Source organism: Macaca thibetana, chromosome X (genome assembly GCF_024542745.1).
Source record: "Macaca thibetana thibetana isolate TM-01 chromosome X, ASM2454274v1, whole genome shotgun sequence".
NCBI lineage: Eukaryota > Metazoa > Chordata > Mammalia > Primates > Cercopithecidae > Macaca > Macaca thibetana.
Window position 1 is genome coordinate 144,408,479 of NC_065598.1, and position 25,277 is coordinate 144,433,755.

Consider the following 25,277-nt stretch of genomic DNA (forward strand, 5'->3'; position numbering starts at 1 on the left):
TCTTTCAGAAAGTGCACCTTTTCCGTTTTGTGTTCTGTGGGCCATGTTTGTGATGTTGTATCTAAACACCCATCTCCAACATCAAGGTCATGTGCATGTTCCCTTGTGTCTTCTTCCAGAAGTTTTAAAATCGTGTATTTTATATTTGGGTTTATGACCTATTTTGAGTTAATTCTTTGTGAAAGGTGTGAGGCTCTCCCTAGGTTCATTTCAGTGTGTATTGGCATTCATTTTGTCAGGTGCCATTTGTTGAAAAAACTACAATTTATCCATATGACAGCCTGTGCACTTTTGTCAAAAATCAGTTGACAATGTTTGTGTGGGTCTATTTTGGGGTTTTATTTTGTTCCGTCGATGTGTGTCTATTCCTCCACCAATACCCATATTTTCTTGATTAGTGTCGCTTTACAGAAGAAGTGCATACCAAAGCTAACATCAATCATGAGAAGTCGTATTTCTGGTAATTTCCTTTGACATGATGTAATGAGAATGGGGTTTTACATCTGAGATCTTCCTCTGAGAGCTCATACCTCCAATGCTAATCATGAGAAAAGAGATAAGACAAATCTCACTGGATGGACTTTATGCAGAAGACCTAATCAATACTCCTCAATGCTGTTAAGGTCATCAGAAACAAGAAAAACCTCAGAAACTGTCACTACGAAGACAAGATGAAGGACACGGGATTACCAAATGTCATGAAGTATCGTCGATGGGATCTTGAAACAGCACAAGAACATTTGGTATAACTGAGGATACTTGAATAAAGTATGGACTTAATAACAATGTATCAGTATTGATTCATTAATGGGGACAAATATAGATGCTAATGTAAGATGTTAATAATAGGGAAACTAAACGTGAAGTGTATGGAAATTCTCTGTATCCTGTTTGCAATAATTCTGTAAATCTAACACTGTTCTGAAATCTAAAAGTTTATTTTAAAATGACACTTGGATGTCATTAGGAGTGCGAGCCGGGCACAGTCGCTCATGCCTGCATTCCCAGCACTTTTGGAGGCAGAGGCATGTGAATCGCCTGAGGTCAGGAGTTTGAGACAAGCCTGCCCAACATGGTGAAACCCCACTACTACTGAAAATACAAAAATTAGCCGGGTGTGGTGGTGGGTGCCTGAAATCCCAGCTACTTGAGAGGCTGAGGCAGGAGAATTGCTTGAACCCAGGAGGCAGAAGTTGCAGCGAGCCAAGATTGTGCCGTTGCACTCCATCCTGGGGGACAGAGCAAGACTCCATCTCAAAAAAAAAAAAAAAAAAAAAAAAAGGAAGAAGTGCAACCACTCCTTACTTGGTGACTATCGGCAATCCACTGGAAATCATTAAGCTTTTTTCTGCCCTTCCTTTGTATTTCAAAAATTCACAATAGTTACGGTAGTTGAGGGAGAGGTCTTCCTCACTGAAACATTGCAGCTGAGGATGGTAAAGGCTATGTTTCAGAAAAAAAAAAACCAAACCCAACCCAATATCTGCAACTCCCAGTGAGACACTTGCTGTAGGATGAATGAAACGCTTTGGTTCAAGGTCAATGAGGCATCCTACAAGAGAGGAATGAGACTGTCATCACCTGAACCCACCTGTCAGTGTCAATAAGCTCAAGAGTGAAACAACCAGAAATCATGTGCCTCATGCTAGGATGCAGTAGGAGACAGGAAACCAACAATGAAGTATTTTCATCAGAAAAGAGTGAGACCTACCTCAAATCTAGATATGAACCTAAAGCCAGATAATCAGAATCCATGGAAAGGAGCAAGAGTTAAATGACACAATGAGGCAGCAGACAGACAAATGAGTAGTGGGGAGACATGCTGTAGGTCCACTGATCAGTCAGCTGCAACAAGTCAATACAATGGAAAAGGACGGTGGGATGCAGGAGGGCATTGTGGGCCATAGGTCTGCTAGAGACTAAAAGAGACCCAAATGTATGAACTAATGCTGAACACCCATACACTTTAAGCCCCTCAGAATGTCCTCTCAGAGGTATGTACTAGTGGAAAGGCACACATTCATTCAACAGAAGATGTGTATAAGAACACCCTTAGGAGCGTGCTAGAAACAACCCCCATGTTCATCACCATGAGCATGGGGAAATACGTTGGAGCTCATACAAAGGAATACTATACAGCCCTCAGCGTGAAAAAGCTATGGCTACATCCATAACGTGGAAGAAGACCACGAACCTAAAAAGTAGCCAATGCAGAGAATATCAGTTCCATAATTCCATTTAGGTGGAGATCAAAAGAGGCAATACTACTCTACGGCACTGAAGTCAGGATAGTGGCTACCTTGGGAGACAGAGGCTGGGAGGGAAATGAGGGGAAATTCTCATGGCAGATGTCTTTTGTGTGGTGAGTGATGGGCTCTCCAAGGATGTTCATGGGTGAAAATTAAAGAGCTCTACATTTATGATCTGTGCACTCGTTAAGCAGAGGGAGAGAGGATTAAGAGACACGAACAAAAGCAGTGCATAAACCTAGTGGGTTTGGATCAGAATCCCAAAAGACCCGACTCCGTAGGCCATAATGCCAAATGCTGAAAGCCCATAATGTCAATCTCTGACATCTAATTTCGAAATGATCAATACCCCTAAGCAGAAAATAGGGAGGGTTAGTAAGGAATGCTCATTTCGTGTATCATAGAATTTCTAAAAGAGCAGCGCCAAATAGAAAATGAATGTGAGATATCCTTCAAGGACACACATGTCCTAAAAGAAAAAACAGCAGGTACATGTGACGCAAAACTTCAACATATAGTTAACGACTGTGAAATTCAGCCAGCTCTTAAGGACTATCTCCATCCAATTGCCTATATCTTCACCTGTAGTGCCTCTTTTCTCAGAATTTTCTAGTTTCTTTTTCCTGTTTGTGTATTTTCACGGTGTTGAAGTGTCAGCATTATTTTTAACCACTCACTATGCTATTCCTTTCTTTGCATTATTTCCAATACTGGAGGTATAAATTGTGTGGAGACTTTGAGAGAGTTCTAATTTGTTTTATGCATTTTTCAGATTTGACTCCACAAACGTACATTATCCCATTGTTAACTCTGTGTGCAAGCACTGTGCACGCATGTATAAACATTGACACTTGCTCAGTAAATGAAGAGATGTCCTTTTTTAAATCTTCATTCGTGAAAGAAAAAATTTCTCATGATCGTGGCTCCTTGGGTGAAACTATATGCAGTGTGATCTGTCAAGGTTTTTCATAGATGTCTTAGGATGACTTAGCTTCTGGTCACAGTATTTCATATGACTGCAGTTATGAAGAAGGCTGCACACAATTACTAACCTTAGTAATATTTGTTCATATATTTTCCTTTTTGACCTATTGGAGTTGGTCCACAGGAGATCATTGGGCCACCCAGTCAGCAGGGAGAGATGGGGAGGAGTCAGGGCAGGTTTATGGGGGTGCAGGCCCCACGCCGGGACAGGAGTGCAGCCTCTGGAGGGCGGAAGGGACCTGCATCATCCATGTACAAGTGGAAGCTTCTCCATCCTCGCTCACTCTGTTCTAAACCCAACGTCTCCAGCAGAGCCCTCATCTGAATTTCAGAAAGGGTGGTGTCCTAATGGGGTTGGGGAGAGGCCAGGTGGGCCAGGTCCAGTGACAGTCTCTCACTGGCTTCCTTGCAGGCCTCAGCCATGTGGCATGGGGCATCGGGCATTGGGTAACTGTTGATGAGAGCAGCCCTCCCCTGGTCATGGGGAACACAGCGAGGCCAGGGCGAGGGCAGGGCTCTGTGAAATGTGACTGCTGCTGGTTATAAGCTGAGTCAATCATGCGCCTTCTGTGTGCCTCGATTCTTCATTTGTAAAATGGACATGTAATAGTACAAAGTAAGAGCATTGTTGTGAGTTTATACCTGAGGTCACCCGCATGTAAAATGCCTGGCCCAAATGATGTGGTGAATAGGAAGTAGCTTTGTTTACTGTGTGTCTAAGTTTTAACTTCCCCCCGTATTTTAACATTTCTAAACCTATATATGTCTTATGATCCACGTGCACATTGGTTAATGCATTTATTTTCTTTTTCTCCTGAAAATCTGCCATCACGGGTAAATCATCTCACATCTCAGACCTGTGCAGGCATGGTGGAACTTGTTCTAGTCCTGCCTGGGACGACAGCCAGGGCTATTGAACCAGACCCAGGATCAATACATGTGTCTGTGGGAGTCGGCCCTGGGGGAGTCTTCCAAGACATTCTCCAGGCTCACCCTGCCTGTATCCATCCCCACAACTCAGAGCTCTGAGAGGAGAGTCCTCCGCCTGGACACTGTGGATGCCCCCACTTTGCTTGTCCTCAACCTTTCAGGTGCATGTTTCTAAGGAGGGCTGAAGCCACATTGCAAATTCTTCTGCCACAGCTTAGACATGCAGGGCAGCCCTCTACATGGCTATTTGAAACACAGTCTTGCCCACACAGTTGTTTTCACGGTTTGAAACAGCCTGCAGTTACCTATTTAGTAGCTGCAAATCTCTCTTGAACCTATGATCGTTCCCATTTTCTTTTCTGTATTACCTTCCAGAAAGCAGCCAGAAGAGGAATTATGTCCCCAGGACATGAGTATATGCTGAATCATGGCTCAGAACTTGTTGATTGCATGGACATCAACTCCTCAGATGTCTCAGGCCTTCCTTTCTTCTTTGTCAGCCACTGCACTCCTCTTTTTCACACACTCAGGCATCTGCCACACCAGGTGCCCTTCACCCTGCTTGGTTCAGGGTTTACTGGGTGCCAGGCAGCTGCTGTGCTAAGTGCTCTGCTGGTCTGTGTCATTTTCTGTGTGCAAGCCTCCCTTGGGTGGTTGGGAATGAGCCCATCTCTGTAATGAGCTAACCTTTGCAATGGTGGGATTGAGCCATGACCCTGGTTCCACAGTGAGGAAGCAGAGGACCAGAAATAGGCCCACAAGGTCAGACCCTCGGACCTGCAACCTCACTCATTTAGAATGGGTATTCTAATGATCTGTGCAGAGGAGTTTGCCTTTCTACACAGAAAAGTGCTGAAGAAAGCAGAAACAGCAAGCAAAGAGCAGATTGCTCATTTCCAAGCTCCTTTCCATTTAGGGTTCAAGCAGAGCGCATCTCTTGATTATGCTGAGTCATATTGATTGGCATCTTCTGAAATTTTTTAACTGGCCCCCGTGAAAGTTCAGTTTCATTTCATGACACTTAGCATGAGTGACCCCATTCTGGTTTTATGATCTTCCGGGGCCTAGTTCAGGAAGCTAGCCTGGCACAATGGCCTCCCATTAATTTTGTTTCACAGTCTCCTTTCCTTTGGGTCATGACCAAATCGTAGGACATGAATGCTACAGTTAGTCACCATCAGTTTTGGGTTTATGGAGTTAACATGCCATTCATATGTTACAGTGTCCTTGTTACCATGTGTTTCTTGGAGCTTTCATCATTCCAGCTGCAGACAGACCATATGGCATTCAGCAGATGGCTGCATGGAGATTAATAAGCCTTTTTGAGAGGATGCAGTGAACCAGGGGGACTACTCTTATGACTGTCAGGAGGATAATACCCATAGTTTGGAGTATGCCCTTGTAATGGGAATGGCAGAGCGGAGGTTGCTGCCTAGGAAGTTGAAGTAGAGCAGTACACTCAACTGGCTCAAGCCTGTGGGCAGAGTTAAAAATTTAGAGGCATCTCTCCCCGCTTTTCCTTCAAAATCCTTTTCTTTGAAAGGACCATTCAGACTTTTGACTGTGAACCTACCTGACCCATTCCCTATTCCTGTATATTTATATGTTCTCTCTCTCTCTCTCTCCTCTCTCTCTCTCTCTACCTGCCTGATTATTTGGCTCTTCGTTCCTGCCTCACATGATCAGGGAATGGAGAACTGTCCTCCCAACTCTTTGAACTCTCTCTTCCCGGGATCAGTAAGTAACAAGTCTTTGAATTTATTTTGTGTTGTGGAGGTGATTTGAAGTTGTGCCTTTCACCTGAACATCCAATGGCAACCAAGGTCAGACTTTATCTGGGATGCTGGGGGATGGAGAGAATTTCAAACTCCAAGCGCCGGAATGGTGGTCACAGGCAGGCATAAGCTGGACACAGATCAGACAAGAAGCACAAGGACATCTGCCAGAGTAAACAAGTTTCCCATATGAGGGGCCACGTGATCACTGGTCGGTTGGACAACTGGATATTAGGCTGTCTGCCAGGCACAAGAATTACCCTATGGAAAGCATGCTGGAAAAACTTGCCATCAGCTCCCCTCCATTTCCAGTTAGGTCAGCCTTTCCAGATACTCTGGTACTAGAATCTCAGGTTGGCTGGGGGCTCTGAAAACAGCCCCTTAGGCAGGCTTCCCATGAGCTAAACCAACTGAAATTGAACAGACCAAAGAATGAGCCAGATGAGGAATCTACCCATTCTAACTAACCAGCCTGTTTGTCTTATTCATCCACATACAACAGAAAGTGTCAGCAGCTGCACAGAGTCCTCCCTGTTGCTGCATGGATGCTGTCTTGAGGCTGGCGGTGACATGGTATTTAACTTGTTTCATGACCAGCTGATCCTAATACAGATATCTTATTTTTAGGTGGTGAGTGCTCCAATCGCTCCTGAGTGCCCAAACTGGAGCCACCAGTCAGTCCTGGCTATGACTCTGAGCTTCTCTTGACTAACGTAACCAGTGAATCTCTCCTACCGAAGCATACAAGCAAAAGAAACTGGAGAACCCAGATCCCTGCAAATTTCCCAAAACCAGAGTCACACACTGCCTGTGATCATCTGCTCCCTCCATCAGTTACCTTTAAAACTACACGTCTTGTCAGTGACTTGTCAGCCCCCACAAACCCCCAGGTCATGTTCTCTCTCACAGGACAAATGAATCCTGGAATCAAGAGCCAAAAGGATCAGGGGAATCAATGCAAAAATGTGACCCGAGAGGAACTGACAACCCCTGTGCCTCTGTGAGGGTAAGAGGGGCCTCTGAAGCTGTCAGCGGCATCTCCCCTGCATTTGTCAAGGGGTCTCCAGGGACATCAGCTGTGTCTTTTGGGTCCCCCAAAACCACCAGAATCTGCCAAGAAAATAATAACAGCAAATATGATTTAAAGATCAAACTGGCTTTTATTGGCGATGCTAGAATTGAGCAACACTACATTCTGTAAAATAAAATGAGTGTTACAATGAACCAAGCAGACGAGGTTGGCTTTGTAGGCAGAACAGTGCTAAAGAAAGCAGAAACCAAAAAAAAAAAAAAAAAAAAAAAAAAAAAAAAAAAAAAGAAAGAAAGAAAAAAAAAGAAAAGGAAAGAAAAAGAAAACGGATTCAGCATTTCAAAGTTCCTTTCCTTCTAAGATTAGAGCAGAAGGGTCTTCCTTATTTCGCTGGCTCAGGTTAATTGGAAGATTCTAAGTTTTGTTTTGTTTTTTCTTTTCTTTTCTTTTCTTTTTAATTGGCCCATTGGAAAGTTCAGGATGATTATGTGGCACTCAGCACAAGTGACCCCATTCTGGTCGGGTGTGATCAGCTGGGGCTTAGGGCAGGAGGCTAGTCCACAGCAGTGGCCTCCCCTGAATGGTGTTTCACACAGGCCCGTCAGTTAATCAGCCTTTCTAAAGGAGACAGTGCTGGCTTTGCTTAACACTGAGCTTTCCTCCCTTGCTCTAGACAGGGATACTTGGATGCTTGTGATTTCCACTGGTTTTCTTTTCTACAGAATCTTAAAAGCCTTTTGTAGGAAACTTTGTCTGTGAGGAATTATAGTATTAACATTATTCGCAATCCATCTATATCTAGTGCTTGGATTTGCTTTCACGCTTTTTCTCTCTAACTCTGCGTGTGTGTTTGTGTTAAGTTTTTCAAGTATGGGTAACAGAAAGCGTTTCTGAAGGTGATAATTCTTGCCTCCTGGGATCCCTGGAGGAAGGAAGTCCACATGGAAAAAGAGAGACGGTCTCCAGGTGGAGATACATCTTCAGAGACTTTAAAAACAGCTTTCAGCTTGTGTTCTATAAATGAACCAAAGATGACGTGTGTGTGTAGCCCCTAGGCTGGAGGAAGGCCTTGCTTATTGTTTAGATGTGGGATGTGGCTGGCAAAGGGCCTTGCAGCAGCATCTCAGCTGTCGTGCAGCATTGCTCATGTTTCTCTATGTTTTCCTTCACAAGACTGAGACCTGTTGGCTCAGAAGCCCATCAGCACAAAACTGAATTTTTCACACATTTGATTGTTTGAAACGTGGCACTGCCAAGCAGATCGTTAGGCATTCAGAGCCTTGCTGGCTTCCATACCCTGCTAGTCCTCACCTAACATCTGCTAACCATAGGTAAGATAGAATCTTATGGTTACGAGACTCCCAAGCCACTTTGCCCAGCTGCTGAGCAATATCACCTATACCCATAAGGTCCTTCTCCAATTCCCATCTGCACCATCAGTTCTCCTGCCTTCCTCCCGTTCTGATGGTGACCCTGGAAACACAGACTCTGGACAGTCTGTCCCCTCCCTGCATTCCCTGTCCAAGCACCACCCAATAAAGCTGCTTGTGTGGTATTGCCTCTGGTGATCCTATCATTTTCCTTGATCAACCCCCAGTCCCAAACAGTGTGAAATGAGCTCTTCTGAACTGGGACGTCAGCCACGTATAAGCCGATGACTGTTGGAGCTAAGGTGCATGATTTGAGGTGCACGTTTGGACTGTAAGACTGGCAAGGCCTAAAGGCCATAGGAAAGCATACCATGCAGGTGTCCCCCTGCCTCACTGTTGTCTGGCCTTGCAGCATGCTGGCTATCCTGCTGCTACAGAATCCCTTCCCCCCACTACCGACTGTTTCGGAATTGCAAATTCACAAATCTCAATAGGCTGGCCTTGACTCTAAGCTAAAACCAAAGGATCTGCTCTGGGCGGTTTCAGACTCACCACAGGCTGTGCCAAGCAGAAAGCAGGCATAGCTCAACGCAACAAAGGCATCTTTGACTCTGGAACCCTGGTAGGCTTTAAACACCTGTTAGTGAGGTTCAAAACTGTCACCACACAACACAGATGCAGCCCTGGACCTCGCACATCTCTTGCAGATGCCCATGATGAAGGGCCTGTTCTCCGGTGGGGCCAACTGGAGTGAAGCTGCTCATGGGCACTGTATTTCTGATGCAGACAGGTTGCACTTCTAACTGGTGAGATGTCTGCTGAAAGCTGCATGTTGTGGGATGGCACCCCCCACCCACTGTGATTTCTCCACCCACTCGTGACAGATCAGTCTGAGATCTTCTCTCTAGCATGTCCACTGCCAGTCACTTGTGTCCCAGGACCCACGTCAGTTGCAATTTTAGGTAGTGGACAGACAGCCTAACTCTCTGCTTCCTCTCCTTCCTCCTGGTCCACACGCCAGGCAGTAGGATTATCAAATGCAGCTGAGCCCAGGAAGTGATGGATTTTTTTTTCTTTTTATCGTTGTTGTTCTACACTGTTTACTGCATAAATGAGCGGGATGAAAAGGGTTATGCAAACTCATTTTGGAATCTTCTGGAAACACAGGACTTTTTCCTGGCTGCTTCCTAAACATGACGGGTCTTTCTATTCACATCTTGTTTTATGACAGTGTTCTTCTGTGAAAATGTTTTTGTCCCCATGCCACATAGCCCTGCCAGGTGAGAAGGCCTCGGGCAGGGTAGGGGATGATTGAAGCAATGTAAAGCTTTTATTATTGAGTGGGCCATGCTGACTTAGTAAGGATGGAGGAAAAACACAACATCTGGGGAGGTGTGAGGAGGGCATTGTGATCTTGGTGTTGCAGAACTGTTCCCGGAAGCTTTCTTCTCTTGCTGAAGGAAAACTCGCCATGCTGCCTTTGCAAGCAGCTGCAATTTCTGTGACTCCAAACTCACGGCTGCACCCATGACAACATCTGACCTTGCTGACTAGGGGACAGAGGGGGAGGCCCCGGCTCCTCTATGTTGCCCGCGGAGTACCTCCAGATGCCCTCCCTACCAGTCATGGAAAAGCCAAATTGTCTGCAAGTGAAACCAGGGGCTGAACTGGATTATGTGTCCTGTGTACTGGATACCCTTGTAGCTGGCAGGGGGTGCCATGGTGGGATGTCACAGTGAGGCCTCGATATTCTGTGCTTCCTGACTGAGTTCGGCCATCTTGGGGTGCCCAAATTATGGTACAGTGTGTGTTTGCAGGGGGACCACATGTGCCCTTGGGGTTGTAAGTCCCATGTGTGCCCTGCCTTTGTGACACGGCCTCAGCCCTGGATGACTTTCAGGTCAGGTCACAATAGTCCAGAGCTGTGTCCTGTCTGAACTCATGCCCCAATTGATTGAATTGGTCAAGCATAAAGAAAACATTAATACTGAAATTTAAGAGGGGAGCCACGTGGCTGTCTAAGATGCACCTCTGTGGTTAATGGGGTTTGTGTTAACTGGTTCAGTCCAGGACCCCTAATGGCATAAGTGACATCAATATGCAGCTCAGTTTCTCCCTGCTGTGTCAGGTCCTACTGATAATTTCCTGTAAAGACGCCTTGTCCAGAAGGGTGCATGGTTTAGAAAAGGAGCACTGGGCAAAGAAACCAGAAGTTGTAGTAAGGTCAGTATAGTGGAGAAATGCCTGTGCTATTTTTCCCTCTTGTATCTCCAAGCATGGACTCAAAGGCAGCCTAAATTTGAGAATTACACAAGGATAGGAAAAGCTGTATATATGAAGGTCTCTCTGTATGGTTCAAGAGCTAGGAAGGCAGGCCCGTAGAGGACACGGATAATGAGGGAAGAAAACCTTTTGATCCTGCTGGACCTGCCTCCACACCAGCCCCAGTCCTGAATCTGTAACCTGCGGTGGCAGCATCAACCACAGCTGGGCAGGCATCTAAAACCCTCAAATAGGTGATTCCTGCTCTCTGACAAGAAATTTCAACCAAAAAGTATGGGGAGAGTTGGGGGGTAAGAAATGAAAAGCACTTGTGCAGGTCATGGCACAGTGGCAGAGGCCAATGAAAAGACAGGCCTACTCATAGGTGTGTAGAACGCTTCCTCTCCCCCATACCTTTCCACGATGTCAGTAGGCTCCTGTGTAATAGCAGGGGAACAGTACTGAAACAAGTGCACATCGCAAACTTCATTTAAGAAGAGTCCCATGCCAGGCACAATGGCTCCCACCTGTAATCACAGCATTTTTGGTTGACAAGGCGGGAGGGTAACTTGAGGCCAGGAGTTTGAGACCAGCCGAGGCAACACAGAGTGACGCTGTGTCTAAAAGAAACAAACAAAATAGAAGAAGAAAATGTCTCTAGGGAAATCCAAGACAGGAGGTAAGAACAAAACAAGGACACCTGAGTAAAGTTTAACCTCTGACACATATAGCTCCAGCAAACAGTAAACAGTCTACAGCATAGTCAGATAAAAATAAACTCTCATCTGAAAGGCCCTTTCTCTTCCATTCCATTTACCCAGGACATTACTACTGGCTTTCATCAAAAAATGTTACAAGGCATAGTGAAGGGGGAAAAAAAATCACAGTTTGAAGAGTAAATATCAGGTATAGACGCAGGTATGGCAGAGATGTTGGAATTGCCGGATTGAGAATTCATACCACTATGATGAATAGGCTAAGGGCTCTAACGGAAAAAGTGAACAACATGCAAGAACAGGTGGGTAATATAAGTAGGGAGATGGAAACTCTTTAAGAAGAATCACAAGAAAACACTAAAAATCTAAAACACTGTAAATAGGCAATAAAAGAAAACAGACAAATTAGATTTCATGAAAATTAAGAACTTTTGTGCATCAAAAAGCACTATGAACAGAGTCAAAATGCAAGTCAAAGACTGTGAGAAAATATCTGTAAATCATATATCTGATAAGGGATATATACCCAGGATGTATAGAGAACTCCTGAAACACGACAAAACAACAACAACAACAACAAAATCAAAAATGGGTAAAATATTTGAATAGACATTTCTCCTAAAAATATATGCAAGTGACTGATGGGCACCAGAAAAGATACCCAACACCACTAATCATTAGGGAAATAGGAATCAAAGGCACAATGAGCCACCTCCTCCCACTCACTAGGATGGCTACTGTTAAATAAAGCAACAAGGAACCAGGAAATAACAAGTTGGCAAGGATGTGGTGTTATTGGAATCTCTGTGCTGGTTGGAATGTAAAATGTTACAAAATTGCTGTGGGTAGCAGTATGTGATTCCTCACAAAATTCCAAATAGAGTTACCATATTATCTAGCGATTCCCCTTATAAGTGTATACCCGGAATAATTAAAAGCAGAGTCTCAAACAGATGGTTGTAGATCCATATACATGTAGCAGCAATGTTCACCATAGCTAAACTGTGAAAGCAGCCTAAGTGTCCCTTGACACATAATTGGATTCGGAAAATGCAATATACATGCAATGGAAAATTATTCAGCATTCAAAAGGAAGGAAATTCTGGCATAAGGTACAGCGTGACTGAACCTGAGGACATTATGCTAAGTGAAATAAGTCAGGCATGAAAAGACAATACCATAGGATATCATTTACACACGGTACATAGAGTGGTCAAATTCATAGAGACAGGAAATAGAAAGCTAGCTATCAGATGAGAGGGAGGAAAAATGGGGAGTTATTTTTAACGGGTATAGTGTTTCATTTTTGTCAGAGGAAAAGAGTTCTTCAGATGAGACATGGCGATGGTTGAATAAGGGTATGAATGTATTAAGACCCCTGAACTGTGCACTTCCCATGGTTAGGAAGGTTTATGTGATATGTGTTGTATCATGATAAAAATAATTTATTAGGAAAAATAAAACAACCCCCACTGTAACAGAAATGAAGGATATATTTGATTAATTCACGAACAGGCAGGACATGGCTGAGGTAACAAGCACCAAGCCTGAAGAAATGTCAATCGAAAATCCAAACCTGAAATGCAAAGAGAGAAAAAAGGAAGGAAAAAACAGAACAGAATGTTCAAGAAGTGTGAGACAGTTACAAAAGGCACCACTGTGCATAACTGAAATACCATGCTCAGAAGGTGAGAAAGAAACAAAGGAAATATTTGAAGTGGTAATGGCTGAGAATTCCCCCAATTAATGACAGACATGAAACTGCAGATTCAGGAAGCTCATGGAACAGGAAACAGGATAAATACTAAGAAGTATACATCTATGTATATCATATTCAAACTGCAGAAAATCAAAGAGAAAAAAGTCCTGAGAGAAGCTGGAGGAAAAACAAGTGTGAAAGAAATCCATATTACGTTTCTCTGTTTATCCTCCCAACACTTGGCCGCCTAGCCTGACTCCTGAAAGGGAAATGCACAGCAATGTGAGGACACCAAAGACTTACCTTCTAGCTAGAGGATCAGAGGAAGTCCCCAGGGACCCAGTGAACTTGGGAAAAACCACTGAGAATAGCAAGTGTAAGCAAGAGAACACATTAAATTGAGCAGAAATTCCTGGGCCCAACCTAAGGTGCTCATGCAGAAATCTTCATAGTTACTAAGGACTGGAGAAATGAACTAGTGGTAGATCATCACCCAGTTCTCAGCCATTATTCAGGATGACTCAGAAATACTATGGATGCAAATATCACAGCACCACCAACATCCGAATATGTCTTTTTTCAAGCACACCTGGAAGACTCGCTAGGCAGATTGTCTCTTGGGTCATAAAATAAACTTTTTTTTTTTTTCTTAAGACAGAGTCTGGCTCTGTTGCCCAGGCTGGAGTACAGTAGTGAGATCTCATCTTACTACAGCCTCTGCCTCCTGGGTTCAAGGGATTTTCCTGCCTCAGCCACCCGAGTATGTAATACCATTTGACCCTAGACTCTAGAACTCTGGGATTTAGTAAATGTTGTTGTTCTCCAAGACTTACCAGAGAATATACAGCTCAACAGGACATGGGATAATCAGCCCAAACAGGAAGTTTTGTCAATGAAATTAAGTATTTCCTCTTTGCGAATGTACTTCAAAATTTGGGTGTTCTGGAGTCTTGCGCAGCTGAATGCAGCTCAGAGCTCCTAGAATCTGAATCCAGAATCAACTCCTTTCCTCTCTGCCACCTGCTTTTTGATCCAAGACACTGTTTTCACTTATTTTGTTAACACTCAAAATCTAACCTTTGCTTACAATTGGTCAAATCCCACCTGAGATAACTTGATTAGAATGCCTTTTAAATACAATCAACTCTGGCTCTCCCAGACAGGCAGAAAAGCACCTGGCCAGTGACTTCTGGCCTTCCCTTCCCGGGAGATTCACCCTCATCTTGCGGGAAACCCTTGCAGATGATAGGTATCCATCACCTAGCCCCTGCACTGTGTTCAACCGCACCGAGACGAGAGCGCTGGACAATTTCCTTCTATTCCTGTCCCAGGTGGAGACTCTTCTCTGTTCATCCACTATCCAAAAGGAACTGCTGAGCAGTTCTCCATTCCAGGCCTTTCTCTCATCCTCTGAGAATCTAGCTCTGGCACCATCCAGCTTCAATAGAATTACCTCCCCCAGAAGGAATTGCAGTTTCCCAAAGCCCGAAAGACCCTGGCTCAGGGCATATACACTCGACTGCTGTCACCTAGAGCCCCAAACCCTCACCCATGTTTTATTTTCCTCTAGTTCTTAGAGGACATGGCACCATCTTAATTTTAGGATTGTGGCTCCTAGACTTCACCACCCTATGGGGAAGGGGTGGGTCTGGCTTACCTAGCCTCTCTACTACTAACCCAGGGTTTTCCGAACAACAGATGCTCAGTCCATGTTTGAAGAAAAAATGAGCCAGTGAATAGGAAAGATTATTCTTTCAATTTTTATTTCTCTTACATTCTCAAAGAAGCCAAGCAAATCCAGGTATACATGTATGTATTTTAATTTTACAGGGGAGAGAAAGAGGTATAAGGCAAGAATTAACTACATTTTCATTTCATTATTTCTTTATGAGCTCTATTTTGCTGCTAAGTTCAAGTTTCTAAAAAAATTATTAATTCCTCTGCTACGTTATCTTGCCCCAATTCACAAAATAACAGGGATTTCCCCATGTGAATCAAAAGCAAGAGTCTTACCCCCAAATAACATAAACAGCAATAAGTGTGACTACTGTCATTCATTAACCTCGATGGTGAAGTTCATTAAACTGACCATTAAAAGAACATTTGAACAATTCCAAAGGGAGCAAAGATAAATCTCCAAATCACCGAATAGATAAGGAACCCAGAGAAAACATACAGTGTGTTCACTTCCACCCACTGCCACTGAGAACGCTGATTGCTCTCTTCAAATACAGAGTGAAGAATGGGCCTCATGTCGCATGGGGCAGGGCAGCTGCTGGATGGGGCCCTGACCCCACAAACATTGGCCCTGGCTGCAGCTGGTGCTCAGACTCCCTCTTGTTCCCCCCCAAAAGCCTCTTCATAAAGGGATGGGTAGCAAATGGGCTCTCTTGCATTGACCATGACCAAATAATTTATGACCTTCTCATAGTTGGTTTCAGCATGGGCCTTTGAACCCCACAGGAACTCATAGTGCGCAGGATCACTGCCGGGCACCTGCCGGTACTCCAGGTAGTTTTCCTGCACCCAATCTTGGGTGAGCAGCTTCCTGGGCTCCCCATAGAAAACGTGCTCCATCCCAACATACACCCCCATCACACTCAACGCTTCCCAGATAACCTCTTCGGGGGCGCAGTTGTCTTTGGTTAAGATCACACCCAGGATAATGATCAGGAGGGCAGCCTTGGGCATACTATGATCATTACCTAGCATGCTATCGCATGAGAGGCCAAGAGCAGTGACAAGGATGTAGGAGGGGCCGGCGGGGTCCACCTCCTTCACCTCAGTGCCAAAGATCAGCTGCATGAACTCGGAGGCTTTGCCGAAGATTACAGGAAAGTAGTGCTTGTAATTTTTGATGACACTCTCCAGCATTTCTGCCTTTGTGACCGGCTTCTTGACTCGATATTTGTGGAGCAGGAAACGAACCAACTCAGCCACCTTCAATTTCAGTGCTTCTTGGAACATGAACTCCAGGTGAGCTAGGTCGACCGAGGTGCTTGGCCCTTCATCTTCTTGACTGCTGGAGCCCTCATCGAATTGGCTCCATAAAGTGTAGTAGACGGAAGTGGAGGAGGAAGAGCCTCCCTGAGGACTCTGGGGAGGACTTGATGACCCAGCAGCAGACACCTCCTCCTCCTCATCAGAGGAGGAGGAAGCCTCCTGCTCCTCGCCTGTGGGATCCTGTGCACCCATCAGGCCCAAGTCCTCTCTTTGGGCTTCAGGGTCTTCATCAGGCTTGCAGTGCGGACTCCTCTGCTCAAGAGACATGATGACTCTGGTCAGGGCAGCAGTCGGGAGTGTGGGCAGGAGCTGGGTGATGGAGACCCACAGGCCTGGGGAGAGAGGGAGTGTGTGAGAAACTTCAGCTGAGAACCAAACCTTGGAGGTTCTAACAAAGGCTGACTTACAGGTCTTCTTCAGTGCTGCTCGGGGGCCTCTTGGGGCTCCTGTCCTCCTGGTCAGCCTGTCCTCTGAGAACCTGAAGGAGGAAGTGAGAGGGCTACTCAGCGTGCAGCTGGCCTGCAGAGATCAAGGCTCTATGAGTGACAGTAGGGTGGATGGGGTCAGGTGCTCTGGGTTCACATGTGTGCTGGGGCAGGTGGGGCCCTTGGTGCACATTCAGGGCGAACACTTCACCTTCACTGCTGACACTGCCTGGGCCTCTACTGCTCTGTGACCTGAGGACACTGTCTCAGACCAAGGCCTGCCTGCTTCCTGGAACTCCTGGAAGAGGAATCGAGGGGCCCTTAGGCAGCAGACTGCAGGCAGAGCCCCGGTCCCTCAGTGCTGTCAAGAGGGCGGGCTGGACACTCTGAGTTCTACACTTTTGGGGTGGATGGTCCCCTCTGCGCTCATTCAGGGCCTTCACCTTTCTCCTGGCAGGGACTGGACTCCACTCCTCTACGTGCCTGGGAATCTCTCAGATCAAGAGCTCACATCCCTGACATGGAACAGAAGGACATGTCCCAACCAACATCTGGACACACCTGCCCAGGGTTTCCCCGGAAGTACAGTAAGAGATGTCCAAATTCAATGGGGTTCATGTGTCCTGGGATGAGGATACTGCCTGGTCCTCATCTTGATGCCTGCAGGGTCTGGAACCCTCCCTCTGTTGACCTAGGCCCTATCTCCATGAGACACCTCAAGAGGAAGTGAGGGGAGTCCGTCCACCCAGTGGCTTCCCTCAGCTGACAGAAGGGGCAGGGTCGGGCTAGGTCCTCTGTGTTTGGTGAGTAGGGTCCTCTGTGTTTGGTGAGTGGGGTCCTCTGTGTTTGGTGAGTGGGGTCCCCTCAGTCTGTACCTTGACTCCTGGCAGGGCCTGGGACCCTCCCTCTGCTGATGTGTGCAGCCCCCTCAGACCAAGGCCAGCCCTCCCTGACACCAGGATGGACGAGGGACCTCAGCAGACAGCCCTGCCCAGGTTCTCTGGGGTGACAGTAGGGGCAGGGCAAACTCTCTTGATTTGAGAGTTTCTCTGGCCTGGTGGTACCCTCAATCCTCCCTTAGGTTCCTCACCTGGACTGCTGGCCAATCCTGGGACCACTGTGTCTGTTGAAGAAAGGGGGTCCCTGTTTTGTCCACACACCCTCTGAGAACAAAGTCCTCACCTCCCTGAGATCCAGAAACAGAGGTGAGGAGGCCCCACATCTGTCACCCCTGCGTGGAGTGTCCAGGGCCGACCCCACCAGCTGACCCTTTCGGGTATGAGGTGGGTGTTCCAAAGTCCTCCTGTGGGTTATTCATCTTTACTCCTGCTGGGACTTGTATTTCCTCGACCTCCAAACCCGTGAGATGAGCAGACATCTCCCTTTACACCAACGCCTCATCCCCCTGAGGGTTCCTCAACTTCCTGCCGTGGTACAAGTGAGCTTGCCACTTAGCGCCATCCTTGATCAGGCTTCCCCCTCTCCCCCAGATCTAAGAACAGAGTTCACCTAGACTCTGTGGGGTGGCTTCTTTCTGGGCTGGGAGTACCTCCATTCCTCATGAAGGGGGTACACCTTGGGTCATGCTGATTCTGGGAGTCCTCCTTCTGCTGACCAGGTGTGGATCCCTCTGTTGAATCTCTCAGTGCCCCTGGGATCAAGGTATTCACCTCCCTGAGACTTCTCATCCCCAATCACGTGGGAGAAATGAGAGCATGCCACATGTCATTCCTGCTTGGGGCCACCTGGGGCTGAGAATAGGTGACATCAGTGTCTGTGAGGTCCTTTGTTCTTTGGGAGCATGGAGGTACCTTCTTATCTTCGGTCCTCACCAAACTTCCTCCCCCTCACTCCTGGAAGACCCTGGATTCCACCCTGTGCTGACCAGGTGTGGCTCCCTCTGCTGAGCTGAGGACGCCCCTTGGACCAAGGCCCCCACTTCCCTGAGACCCGGGAGGCAGAAGTGAGGGGGTACCTCATGGTCACTCATACATGAGATACCCAAGGCTGACTAAAGGAGCAGGTGTCAGGGGGCCTCATCAGTCTGGGTGCCCTCTAGGTATTCGTATTTACTTCGGACAGAATCTGGCCCCTTCCATTTTGCTGAACCAGAGATGAGTCTTGCAGACCAAGGAAAACTTCTCCCTTAGACCCTCTTTGAGAAAGTGTGTTTTGGGGGTGGGGTGGGGCACTTCCCTTCCTCACAGTCCTGCCTGGGGCCTCCCAAGACTGACGGCAGGGGCAGGTTTCCTAGGTCTGGGATGAGAGGTCTGGTGAATCCTTCCTCAGGGCTCTGGGACTCCTCCTTCTGCTCACCTGAGGCCCCACTCCTCATAGCACAGCCCTGTCCCCATTGACACCCGATCTCAGAAGCCACAATGCACTACATGTGGCCACCGTGCCCGGGATAGCCCAGGTCACGATCCCCACTGAGCTGGACCCTGGGGTCCCCTGTGTCCTCCATCTTGTTCCTTCCCTGGTCTCCTAGGGGACCCTCTGTGGACCTGAGTCTCTCTCTGTCGGATTCCCGAGGCTGAATGAGGAGGCGTCTCGGTCTCAGATGGGGGTGGGGTGGGCCCCTTTTCCTGGGGTGCTGCGTCCCTTCAGGCTTCCCTTGTCTCCCAGCAGGACCTGGGCCCTCCCTCTGTTCTCCCGCGGCCATGCTAACGATACCAAGCCCCTTCCCTTGGTCAGCCCAGGATGCAGACATCAGGATCCGCTTGCCCGCCATGCCTGGAACTTCCCAGGGTTGACTGCAGGGGCACTGACTCCCTCTATGGGGCCTCAGCCCTCCCTCAGGGTCCTGACCCTGATGCCGGGCAGAGCCTGGCCCCTGCCCTCTCCTAATCAGTCCTGCCATGGTCACACCAAGCTCTGACCCAGAGTCCCCTGGGGCTTAAGCAGTGGGGTGGCGAAGAGGGGCCCAGCCTGAGAAGTCCGCCCCCGGCTGGTCCAGGGCTGGCAGCAGAGGTGGTGCTGGATTATTTGGGACCCTCTATCTGGGGTGGGGGCGTCCTCAGTCCTCCCTCAGCGTCTCACTTCGCCTCCTCACAGAGCCTGGGCCCGCTTCCCTCTACCCATCTTCAGCCACCACTCAGAACCAAGCCCTTGCTACTCTCTGACCCCCAGTGCGCAAGTCAGAGGCCTTACATCCGGGCACCTGCAGCTGCTCTGGGTTGACAGCAAGGGCCGAACCGGATTCTGCCGCGGGAAATTTGGGGGGTGGGGTGCGGTGGGGTGGAGTGGGGGCGGGGTGAGGATGGAGGTGGGGAACCTGAGGCTGTAGGTCACGGTGGTGGTGGCTGGGTTAGGGGTGTGGAGGCCTTCGGCCCTCCCTCAGGGTTCTGACCTTGATTCCAGTCAGAGCCTGGGCCCAGCTTGATAAGCCCGACCCTGCGGGGTGATCCAGGGCTGGCGCAGGGGCGGCGCTGTATTATTTGGGGTCCCGTATCTGGGGTGGGGGGGTCTTGAGCCCTCCTTGAGGGTCTCGCCTTACCTCCTCACAGAGCCTGGGCCCGCTTCCCTCCGCCGATATCAACCCACCCCTCAGAGCGAGGCCCCCGCTACTCTCTGATCCCTCAAGTGCAAGTCACTGGTCTTACATCCGGGCACCTGGGGCTTCCCTGGGTTGACAGCAGGGGCGGAACGAGATTCTGGCGCGGGGGGAGTTGGGGGTGGGGTGGAGCCTGTGGTGGGGTGGAGTGGAGAGTGGGGCTGAGGATGGGGCTGGGGAACCTGGGGCCGTAGGTCATGGCGGGGTGGGGGGACCCAGCCCTCCCTCAGGGTCCCGACCTTGATGCCCCGCAGAGCCTGGGCCCTGCCCTCTCCTAACCAGCCCTGCTCTGGTCACACCAAGCTCTCACTCCACAGTGCCCAGCAGCTTGAGCGGCGGAGGGAGGGAGTGGGTCCAACCTCACAAGTCAGCCCCAGATCGGTCCCCGGGTGGTCCAGGGCTGGGAGCAGAGACGGCACTTGGTTCTTTCGAGTCCTCTATCTGGGGTGGGGACGTCCTCAGTCTTTCCTCAGCACCTCACCTTGCCTCCTCACAGAGCCTGGGCCCGCTTCCCTCCACCGGTATCAAGCCGCCCCTCAGAAGGAGGCGTGTCCCTTCTCTCTGCCCCCCAGTGCGCGTGTCAGTGACGTCACATCCGGCCTCCAAGCCTGGGCCTTCCCTGGGTCGACAGTAGGGGCTGAACCGGATTCTGGCGGAGTAGGGGTGGGGATGGGGATAGGGGCCCTCAGTCATCCCTCAGGGGGTCCTGACCTTGATGCCTGGGTCTGGATCCCCATCCTCTGCCGATTGGGTCTGCTCCTCTGGGACCAAGTCTCTGACTCCCAGTCACATGAGGTGGCAGTGAGGGGAGGGGTGTGGTCGGGGTGACAACATTGCCAAGGTCGTCCAGGGCTGACAGGAGGGGCTGAGCTGGATTCTGTGGCCCCTCTATGTGGGGAGGGTGAACCTTCAGCCCCCACTCAGGAGGGTTCTCCTGGCTCCTGCTCTTTGGTGAAGTGATGGGTGGGAGATGATCTGTTTATGTCACCTTTGAGCATCTGCTCAGCTGCACGCATTGCAGAGAATGGCTGTGGGTCCAAGGCTAGATGCTCCCTGGGGGGCTGCAGCACCTGTGATTGTAGGACCTCTGAGCGAAGATGCACACCTTCCCATGGGGGCTCCTCCCCAGCCAGAGCTAGACTTTGCAAACCTTTTGTCCTAAAAGATTTATTTTTACAGGGAAGAGGCTGAGCAGCAGCAAGAGATTTGGAGAAGCCATGTGTTTTGAAGGTATCCGACATATCAGAGTCCAGATCAGTGATTTTCATATTTTAATCCTCATTCATATGGTAATAAATTTTACATTGTATATGTACATTATATATGTTATATGTACATTTTGTTTATATACATGTTTTAGACATCATATACATTTATGCTTATATGTATATATACATGCATCTATATCTTTATATCATATGTATAATTATCTGTACTTACATATCTTTAGATACATATTCGTTTGTATTTGTAGACTTTATACTACATATATGCACACATATTTTATTAATATCTACTCCTAGTAGGTGGGTTTCACACATACTTACTATTCTATTCCTAGTTCATTCTTTATATTCCATTACAATAATAAGTTTTTGGAAGGTGGGTCTTCCCCTACTAAGTTTGTTTCAGGTGGTGGTTAGCAGAACTCTGGAGCCATAGTGTCTAAATCAACTCAAATTTCCTGGTGTCCTGATATTACCCCAGGGCTACTGGCACCAGATTTTGTGGTGTTGCCTCAGGCTTTGCGATGATATGGGGTGGAATGTTAAACACGTTCTCCTACCTATCCTGTAATCTGCCATCTATGCAGGGTACAGACCTCCTCGATTTCCCTGCTGCTCCCTGGACCCAAACACAAGTACTAGTTGAGCACAGTCTTAAGTCATCCCCAGGGCTTTCTCTGTTTTGATGTTGATGTGTGTGTATACACACACACACACACACACATATATATTTTGTCTTTTCCCTTCTATATTTTTCTGGGGTTGATTTGGGGAGCAGAGCACAGCAACCTGAGCTTGGTTGTCACTTTGGCAATGACAGTTAAGGCACTCACTCTGTATTTAAGTGGCATTTACATCTTTGCCATATTCTGTTCCCCATCAAGGAATATGGTATACAGATCCATTTACTTGAATTTATTCCCTGAGTCTATCAGCAACTTCGCACAGTTGCTTCCATAAAGGTCTTGTTAGGCTCTTCTTATTCACATTGTGGATTTTAATGCTGTTGTGAATGGTATATTTTCTATTTTCTATTTTCTATTTTATGCACTAAGTTGCTTTTGTGTGGCAAGGCTCTTGACTTTGCTGTAATGATCTTCTATAGGATGTTTTCTGAAGTCTTTTACTCATTTGAATAATCAATGTGTCTATTCCTTTGAATTTTCTATGCAGACAGTCATATAGTTAACACATACTATCTGTTTCTTTGCAGTCTTGGTATCTCATTTTCATTTTGTCATCCATAGCTCTGGCTCTTTTTCATTTTGATATTCACTGCAGATGTGGATGGTAATGGTGACAGCATATGTCAATGACTGGTCACTGCCGTGAATGGCAGAGCTTCTGACATTTCACATTTACATATGCTTGCTGCTGATTTTAGGAAATGGAAGTTCCTTTTAATGTTACTTTGCTAAACGTTGTTAATTTGTACTTACATAGAATTTCTTTCAGAGCCTTTTCCTGTACCCATTGTCATGACTGTTTTTTTTCTTCTAGTCTATCTTGTATGCAGGGAATTAGAATTGAATTTTTTGCTAACATTTAATCGTATTCTTATTCCACGCATACAGGTGGCTTCTTCGGTTAATCCACTGTTGTGTTGGATATGTGATTATCTGTTTATGAGATGTGCTGCGATATGAGTGAACACTTGCCTCACAAATTCTTTTCATGAGTGCTTGGGTGCCTTCATCTGTTTTTGAATCCAGGAGAGGGAGCCTGGGAGAATGAGTTGAACAATTGCCCTTGTTTTGGATGCATTGGAAGAGTTGAGATAAGATGGTGATTCATTTTCCCTTGCCACTTGGCTGAACTGGCCTCCAAAATTTCCTGTCCTGGAATATTTGAGGGTAGACTGAACTTTGAATACACTTTCAGTTTGTGGATGTCCCATTGGTTTTACCCATTCACCTCTTCAAGGACATCTTGGTTGGTGATTATGAATAAACTACTATATACATTCGTGTACACGATTTTCCATGGGAGAACCCAAGTTTCCAATTCACTTAGGTAAAACCTAGGAGTACGACTGATGGGTCTAATGGTAAGTCTGTTTTACTACCTAAGAAAGGGCCAAAAGGCCTTCTAGAGTGAATGTAACATTTTTTCTTGTCTACCAGCTATGAATGAGAATTCCACATCCTCTCCAGAATTTGGAATTCTGAGGTATTTGAATTCTATCCATTGTAAAAGGTGGGTAGAGGAATCTTAGTGCTGTTGACATTTGCATTATTAGTGAATAATTAATGGCGATCATCTTTTCATATGTGTATCTTCATTGGTGAATGTATATGTACTTCTGTGTATCTTCATTGGTGAATGTCTTCAAATGATTTCCATCTTTAATTGGATTCTTTGTTTCCAAATGGTTGAATGTTAAAAGTTTGGTATTTATTTAGCATATGAGTTATCAGACATCAGATTACTAATATTTTCTCTCCATCTATATATTTTTGTCCCTTTCTTTTAACAGTATTTTTTTTTCTTTTTTTTCTTTTTTTGAGACAGAGTCTCACTCTGTCGCCCAGGCTGGAGTGCAGTGGCGTGGTCTTGACTCACTGCAACCTCTGCCCCCCGAGTTCAAGCGATTGTCCTGCCTCAGCCTCCTGAGTAGCTGGGATTACAGGTGCCTGCCAATGTGCCTGGCTAATTTTTGTATTTTTAGTAGAGACAGGGTTTCACCATCTTGGCCAGGCTGGTCTTGAACTCCTGACCTCGTGATCCACCTGCCTCAGTCTCCCATAGTGCTGGGATGACAGGCGTGAGGCACTGCGTCAAGCTGAGATTTACAGGAAAACCAGGATTGGAGCAGTATAAGTTTGTAGGGAAGAGTTTTTGTTTTGTTTTGTTTTGTTTTTTGAGACGGAGTCTCACTCTATCGCCCAGGCTGGAGTGCAGTGGCGTCATCTCAGCTCACTGCAAACTCCGCCTCCCAAGTTTACACCATTCTCCTGCCTCAGCCTCCCAAGTAGCTGAGACTGCAGGCTCCTGCCACAACGCCTGGCTAATTTTTTTTTTTTTTTTTTTTTTTTTTTTGTATTTTTAGTAGAGACAGGGTTTCACCGTGTTAGCCAGGATGGTCTCGATCTCCTGACCTCACGATCCACCCACCTCAGCCTCCCAAAGTGCCGGGATTACAGGCATGAGCCACCGTGCCCGGCCAGGAAAGAGGTTTTTAAGTGGCAGCATCTTTGCATGATTCAAACTCTGGAGGCATATGTATAAAGTCCAAGAAATACATGTGAAAATTGTACTTCTTGGAAGCTAAGGAGCTCACAAATGATGAAATGTGATTCACACCAATTTGTAAATGAGCACCCATTTGTAAGTGAGCAGGTCGAGACAGGGAGATCCACCTGCAGACCATGGCTGGACTGTGAATTAATCCATTCCCATGTCTGCGTTCTCTTATGGCCTCTTCCCACTTCTCCCAGGACTCTGCCACCTACTGTCAAATTAAAAATCACAGACAGGGATATGTGTCGGTGTTGGGGCTGTCTGCACGCCCTGATTTCAGAGCTGTTTTGATGTCTGTGCCCAGTTGTGTCTACGGTAAGAACTTGAACCTATTTCCTCAGATCATTCAGTCAAAGAGGCTCATTGATGATAGCATGTGTTCTAAGTTGAACACTCCAAGTCACCAGAAAAGGCTGCTTCCTTAGGTAAAACATGACATCTTTTAAATTAATTTTTGACTCAAAAAGAAAGAAAGAGAAGGAAGGAATGGAGGGAGCGAAAGAGACAGAGAGAGAGAGAGAGATGGGAAGGAAGGAAGGAAGGAAGGAAGGGAGGAAGGAAGGAGGGAAAGAAGGAAGGAAGGAAGGAAAAAAAACAAGAAAGAAAAAGTGGGGGCGTAGTGGGGGAATCAAGGAAGGAAGTAAAAAACCCCACCGGCTCCAGTACAGACATAAAAGCCAAACGTAAATCCTGTCCACCAGACACTAATGAGCACCCTCTAAACCGTAAACCCATAGGACTCCTTGGTAGCATCTGTGACCTCCGCAAATAACAAGGGCACTTTTTAACCCAATGACAAAGCCAGACGTGATCTC

General features: G+C 46.9%; 2 protein-coding genes across 2 annotated transcripts in view; both read right to left on the bottom strand.

Moving 5' to 3' along the window:
• The window catches only part of IDS (iduronate 2-sulfatase), a 308,093-nt gene that overhangs the window by 115,443 nt on the left and 167,373 nt on the right, over positions 1–25,277 (bottom strand). The gene's annotated exons all lie outside the window — the stretch shown is intronic.
• On the bottom strand, positions 14,762–16,579 carry LOC126945297 (melanoma-associated antigen 9). The gene is made up of 2 exons (XM_050775206.1): positions 16,426–16,579; positions 14,762–16,350 (listed from the first exon to the last, which is right to left on the bottom strand). The coding sequence occupies exon 2, from the start codon at positions 16,283–16,285 to the stop codon at positions 15,341–15,343; it is 945 nt and encodes a 314-aa protein (XP_050631163.1). The 5' UTR covers positions 16,286–16,350; positions 16,426–16,579; the 3' UTR covers positions 14,762–15,340.